The sequence below is a fragment of the Vollenhovia emeryi genome, unplaced genomic scaffold (assembly GCF_000949405.1).
Source record: "Vollenhovia emeryi isolate VEMERY1.0 unplaced genomic scaffold, V.emery_V1.0 DF939246.1, whole genome shotgun sequence".
Lineage (NCBI taxonomy): Eukaryota > Metazoa > Arthropoda > Insecta > Hymenoptera > Formicidae > Vollenhovia > Vollenhovia emeryi.
In genome coordinates, this window is record NW_011967120.1 from 42,902 (window position 1) to 50,232 (window position 7,331).

Consider the following 7,331-nt stretch of genomic DNA (forward strand, 5'->3'; position numbering starts at 1 on the left):
ATTTTTACGGCGCCATATATTATAGAATTAAAAATTCGTCATTCCAAAATCACTAAATATGCAAATTTTTAATATTTATGCGACGCTAACTCTCGGCACGTCAGAAATAATTGCATAAATATTTAAGACTGTTTTAATAAACAATTAATAAACAATAAGTAATAAATATTACCAGGCAATAAGTGATAAATAGTACTAGACAAGTATTAATGAGTAATAAAAAAAGTGGTTTAATCACTTTTTCTAAATGAATAAATCTTCTTTAATAAAGAAGAGTTCCACGTGTCGCTTATTTAATCCCCCGTCCGCAACCAGTTTCACTGCAATCTTTCAATTTCGCGAAAAGAGTTGTCGCTTTGAAAAAAGAAATATTTGTTCCTCGCAAACACTCTTCCTGGTGAAATGCATTGTCGAATTATTCGTAGCTCTGTTCAAGGGTTCACGATGATAGGTCACAACAACTGGGTCATAGGTCGCTGTCTCATCCACGCTGTTCGCTAGGGGATTGTGAAAATAGTGAATCAATATTACAGACTCATTTCTTTGACCAGCGGTTACGATCGTCTTCTCGCGTTAGCTTCGCGCTATCTACTCTTATCTGCAGCGAATGGAACGTTTTAATAATAATAATACTGTCTCTCTCGATAATACCAAGTTTTGTAGAATGTCTTAGGGTGGTGCGCAATCAGCGCTTCTGATAACGCTCGTCAGATTGATGTTGCTTTCGAGTTTTCATTAGTACATCCTCGATCGGTACTCCATGTGGATTTCGAAGCGTCGCGCGTCTGCATTTTGCACGCGAAATTTCTCGAATATCTCGGCAGCTGCGAGAACCGTATGCGAAAGTTCGCGCTTGTATCAGCTGACGCGAAGTAGTTCGTAACTTCGCAAGTTAATTGTACTCGGACAACGCGAACGACTTCCTTAACTTCGCTCCCGGAAGAGGCTTGGAGAACCGGCCAGCATGGCGCCGCCCAGCACCGTGTTCGCCGCCTTGTCGATCCTCAAAGACCATGTCAATTTCAAAGTCAATCAGAACTCGGTAGCCATTGACAATATCGGTAACATATATCTCGATTCTAACACCTATATGTGCTTTCTATGTCATAATTATCTCTGGTATTTGGCACAATTAAAGCTGACGATGTACGATTGGAACAACGTTACTTATCGCGTAACTTACTAATTAAATCGCATGAATTTAATTGTCGATTGGTTATCTGGTCTTTTACGTAACGCGCCTACTTAAACACTTAATATAGTATTAGATAAGTAGAAAAAAAAGACGTTAACATGTGGTATTACACAGAAAAAAATAAGTGTCAAATCAAAACTTATGTACTCAAAATAATATTTATTTTTAAGTAGTGTCCTCTATTATGAGATAGGCTCCTAATATGAGACAATGGACGTTTTCAACATCCAATATTTCACAAATCTTTTTTCGCAACGATTACACGCACGATCTAACAATAAATTTTCCACTAAACAGAGATTTCACTCCAAGGGCAACAGGTTCATGGTGGAACCAACAGACGACGCCTTGTTAGCTTAGCAGAAACTCCGTTATCTCATATTAGGAGCCATTTCATAATAGACGACTCTTATCTATATAAGTTTCTTTTATACGCGAAAATTCTATAATCTTCTTAAAAGTATCTAATAATCTTAAATTTCAATAATGTTACACTCTTATTTAAATACTGAAATACTACAATCTTTGATTTAAAAATATGTTGTTTCTATTCAACATTGTTGCTTTCCAGTCAAGGAAATTATTCTTAAATAATAAGAATATATTTTTCTTGGTTGAACTGTACAAAAATGGCGTCATTCAAGCAAGTTTTCTTTGTTTAACGCAATATAACCTTATTTCAAGATTTTCTACGTTGAAACTTTGAAAGACATTCTCGAGACAGAATGTTCTTTTTCCTGTGATAAATAAGTGAAAAGATACACACACATATATATACATGAATGTGCGCTTAGTTTTCAGATTACATTACAGAATTACAGTCTTGATGCTTCTCGTTGCGTCCATTCTAGTCACCTCCAGACAATTTTTCGGAGAACACATAAGGTATACATGTGGAGATTATATAATTTTCTTAATTGTTCTAAATTGCTTATAGCTATATCTTAGATTCTAGCAACATAATGTCGTTCCCTAACATGAATTCTTGTTATTTTGAAAAGATGTATCGCTGACATTACTGTATCGAACAACAAAGTCATCGAGACCTATTGCTTTTTCATGTCGACTTTCACCGTGGTAAGTCTAAAACTTGGACGAAAATTAACGATGTGACTCTACTGATTCCATATCGTTAATAAAGTGAATTCACTTTACTAATTACTTAATTTATCTGCTGCGCGTTTGTTGTGTTGCAACTAAAAGAAAATAAAACAGTCCAAATAAAGTTGTCACGCCAGGAATACTATCGTCAAAGAGCTTCTTTTTCCACGTATGAAAAGTTAAAAGCCGGGATACAATTGCTTCCGGCTGTCTATTGTCAGCTGATTTACTCTCCAGGTGAAGCATCTGAACGCTACCGCGGTGCTGGAGGGCGATATAGCGCATCCCGGCGTCGGACCAGCTTCCAAAAACGATGCCGTCATACACCACGGTTATTACCAATGGGTGCCCTTTGTCCTGTTCTTCCAGGCGCTCTTCTTTTACTTGCCGCACTATCTCTGGCGGAAAATGGAAGGTTTTTACCAGCACGCGTACTCGTAGACGTATCGCGCGACGTTTATGACCGCGCGCGTTTATCTCAAGCGGCGAGCTAATCATCATTAATCTTTTCTCGCCGTCATGATCTAATCTTATATCACCTGCGCACGGTGTCCCACTTACAACGTAACATTACGCTATTTTCAAAATTACTTTGTAACGCCGGTGAATGGTAATTCGTGCAACGGAGGCGGCCCGAGTCGAAAGTTCGGCTCTATGCTAAACCTTTAATTCTATATTATACAGAGTGAGGTAAAAGCATAAAAACCTCTAAATTTTTCGCTTTACAACTACGCACGTTAGAAACAAATGTTTGAGACAAAAGTTATATGGTTTCAAGGGGGACATAAGATGGTGTCATTAATTTGATCTTGAATAGTTGCTTGAAGGTCACGTGAAGGTCACCTTGAATTTTTTAAACGAAAACCTCCATTTCTTATTATATCATCTTTTTATATTAATTAATTGGAACAACTTTTGTCTGAAACATCTTTGATTTGTCTAATATTTTTCGAAATATTTAAAGAAAACTTAGCAACTTTTTCAATAATCATCATACGATATCTCGATAACTATTTATCGCGAGGAAAAATGATACAGGATTTTTTTTACTTAATTTGGCGTCAAGAATATTCTGTTGCAAAAATATCGAGTATTCCTCGATATTCTTGGATATATAAGTATATTCGGACAATATCTACATCCGCGACTCGGAATGTCGGTCGAGCGATCGTTGCGAGCAGCATCGCGAAAACCGCACACCATTGTACTCCTCTCTAACTGCAATTTTTTAAATTTCAGGCGGACGTTTAAGCATGCTAGTATCAGGATTGCACATGGCATCCTTGTTACTGAGTGAAACGGAGATCAAGATAAACGATGATATGAAGGTACCGTCGCGAAAAGATCGCGACGAGAAGGTGCAGCAGATTCGCACCGGCTTTATAAACCGCTTGCACTTAAATCGTCCGTGGGCGTACAGTCTGATTTTTTGCGAGCTCTTGAATTTCCTAAATGTGTTCGTGCAAATTTACTTGACCAACTGGTTCCTCGGAGGAGCTTTCTGGAATCTCGGCCGATTGGTCTCCGTGCCGGCTACATCTAAGGATGAAGTACACCCACTCGACGTAATATTCCCAAAGGTATAATTTCGATGTGTCGCCACTTTTATATGCTACACAATATTGTTATTAAAACAGATGTTGCTTCTAACAACACCATAGTATAAATTATATGATATTTTGGTAATATCGATAGCTGTGTTTGCGCGTCAGTGACGATCAATGCTATATAAATTATTATCAAATTATTAGTATTAGATTATTATTTGATTATTACAATTGATTATTATTTGAATTTATTGTAATCCATACATTACTGTAGTCTGATGTAATCATTAATCTATAATATTATTATGCAACCTTATAAATCCGTTCGACAAAATTTTTCGAACGTTTTATCGACTGTCGGAATTAATAAAGTCTAACTGTTCCATCTCTCTTTCAAAATTTCTTCGATTAATTTTTCTCAGCATTATCTCAACTTTGACTATTACAACGTTTTGTTCTCAGCGATTGGTCGCTGTATATTTTTCAGCCAACTAACGTAATTGCATTTATGAATGTAAAACCATGTTTTCAGGTAACCAAATGCACTTTCCATAAGTACGGCCACTCTGGTACTATACAAAAGCACGACGCGCTGTGTGTGATGGCACTGAATATCGTTAACGAGAAGATCTATACGTTCCTTTGGTTCTGGTTCTTCGTGCTCTTAGTGATAACCGGTTTGGGATTGATTTGGAGACTACTCACCATGATCCTTCACTCGAGGTTACTACATTCGGTCTTCACATATTTTTCCGTCGTCAGCGCGTTACGTTTCGTGGCTTCGCCGAGTCTCATCGGCTGCTCGCGCTCATCGGTTTCTCTCTTGAGAATTCTCGCTTGACGAATTTACAAGGACCGTACATCATTCGCGTTGCTTGCAAAAGTAATCTCGATGCAAAACTAGTGCTTACATCTCGCGATTTCGTTGCGGTTTGCTATCTTTTCCGCAACGTAGAGTATCCGTCTGTATCTCGGAAAAATCTATTGCTATCTTTATTTATGAAATACTATTTAATAGCTTATCTACTAGTGGCGAGCGTGGCGCAGAGAAATGTGCGCTACTTATAGTAAACACATGAACGAGAAGAGCCGAGTTTAAATCCACGAACACCGCTGATTTTTTTCGAACGTTACCTCTCGAAGGGAACGTAATCGCCAACATATAAGTCGGCATTATAGGAGTGGTGTTGAAGTGCGTCCATATCATGCCATCTTGTTGCTCGATTTGTTCGAGTATAGGCACATTTGACAGTGCCCTGTATTCTTGATGACGCATGGCGGAGATATTGAAGGTGGCTTTAAACGCTGGCTCGTCCCAACACGGAAACATTATTTGGAGCCTAGACACCTTACGACCGTCCTATACATACTTTACTAAATTATATATAGGGCGGTCGTAACGTGTCTTGCGCAAAATAAGACCAAACGAATATTTTTATATAAGACACAAGAGCTTAGAGAATATTAATTTGTAGTAAACTTTGAAGTAAATTATAATGCTAAGTTCATAATATTAGTCGGTAAAAACGCGAGCTAACGTGTAATATTGTTGTTACATTTCACATTACATTTCACAATATCGCTTGCCCGTAAGGCTCGACGGTTATACGTCAGCGAGGTCTAAGCAAATGCCTACTTAAAAATATCAAATGACGTAGGAAATGATATACCCGAGAGACTAACAGTGACGTTAATGCACCGCGATAAGGGCCCTCTAATATAAAAATGACGACAGGCCACGATTGCGATGCCGCGGGCGACTTTCATTGCGGTTTTTCCCTTGCAGGAGTACGTCATTCAACAAGCTCGTGTTCTCCATAGCATGCCCTGGAAAGTACAATCCGTGGAACGTACTCAAGGTCACTCACGAGTACTACTTCGGTGACTGGCTGTTTCTCTATTACATCGCAAAGAATCTGGACAACTATGTGTTCAAGGAACTGCTTCAGAGTTTGGCGGAGGATCTCGAGAACAGACGTCACGCGCGTTACAAAATCTTGCCGCTAGAAGTGGAGCAAGAGTTGATGAAGAAGCAAGAATGGCAAAATGACGCTAAGACTCCCATAAGTCCCTGAACATAAATGTAAATGTAAAATCCACCGTCCATTTTTTTTTAGAGGAATTCATATATTGTCTCAAGGGGATGCTGGAGTGAGTAATTCTGCACCTGTTGCACTTTTTGCATGTAGAACTGTACAGACCGACTAGTTTCCGCTAATGGTATCGTTGAAATGAAGCTCAGGAGTCTAGCAAAAAATCTTGAAATTCCGTGAGAAAGCCAATAACAGTTTAACAGATAAATATCAGATAAATCTGCTCCAATTGCGCGCGATTTTATGACAGCGCGACGATCATCGGCGTAAAGTTTACGCCATCGAAATCTGAGATCGCTATCTCGCGTGCGAAGTAATGAAGCAGACAGCGGGAAAGCTATGTCGCGCGCCCACACGGGCGAACAATCGCGTGCGCGTTCGCACGCGTATTATAACACTGCCAAATTGCCTCTTTATGTATAAACGTACGATACTTCAGCCGCGATTTACTACGATTGTAAAATAATGCGTCTCGCGTGCGTCGGCGGGGTCGCGCATTTGTAGCCGCGCGCGCGCGCCACACATGACATAACTGCCCAGTCGATCGTCTTTTAACTACCTCGTACGGAGGACTCGCGTGTGCGTTACGTGCGATCGTATGTCGAGCACATGCGCGTGCAAGCCGGCATACGTGTAAACACGTCCGTGCGTTGGACCGACCCGATAAACGGGCCTGACAATAGTTCGGATCGTTAAGTCGTTAAGGCCTGGTGATTGGAATCGCGCCGTGACCTAGTATCGAACATTCAATACATTTGGATTTTATGGCGCGCCGTGAGATTTATCACCGCTCGCGTATCTCGTATCGGTCGCTCTCGAAAATATCGACTCGACAAAAGGCCCGTGTATTTATTACCTTCTACCGAAAATATGCAGGGTGTCCCAGGAGGAAAGGTCAATACTCTGAGGGGGTATAGTATCGGTCATTTTAAGCAAAAATGTTCATGTGAATATGTGTCCTATTCCCCACTGTTTCCGAGATAGAGCTACTTGAATGTACAGTTGCAAAATTACCGACAAGAAAGAAATACCACGTACCATTTCTAATATTTATTGTTCAAGTGATACACTTTTTACAGGTCGTAATAAATCTTCAAAAATTGCACCGTTAAAGTGCATTTTTCAACTCTCGTGTGAACATGGCGTGTTGCTCGTCCGAGTACATCGTGACGTTCCTTTATACGGGCACTGGCGTCCATTATTTGATCCGAATTTATTAGCATCCATTGATTGATTTGAATTTATTACGATCTGTAAAAAGTGTATCACTTAAACCAAAAACATTAGAAATAGTACGTAGTACTTCTTTCTTGTCGGTAATTTTGTAACTGTATGTACCTACATTCAAATAGCTCTATCTCGGAAACAGTGGGGAATGGGACGTACATTTATATG

General features: G+C 39.5%; 1 protein-coding gene across 2 annotated transcripts; it reads left to right on the forward strand.

Annotated features, from left to right (window-relative positions):
• The first annotated feature begins 657 nt into the window (after positions 1–657).
• On the forward strand, positions 658–6,872 carry LOC105559982 (innexin inx7). 2 transcript variants are annotated; one of them, XM_012008680.1, is made up of 7 exons: positions 658–1,061; positions 1,990–2,080; positions 2,197–2,272; positions 2,534–2,627; positions 3,536–3,876; positions 4,376–4,566; positions 5,630–6,872. In XM_012008680.1, the coding sequence occupies exons 1-7, from the start codon at positions 965–967 to the stop codon at positions 5,916–5,918; spliced, it is 1,179 nt and encodes a 392-aa protein (XP_011864070.1). In that variant the 5' UTR covers positions 658–964; the 3' UTR covers positions 5,919–6,872. The 2 variants fall into 2 exon arrangements, with proteins under 2 accessions (XP_011864070.1, XP_011864069.1); XM_012008679.1 differs by having other exon boundaries at positions 663–1,061; positions 2,534–2,711.
• Positions 6,873–7,331: the final 459 nt, after the last annotated feature.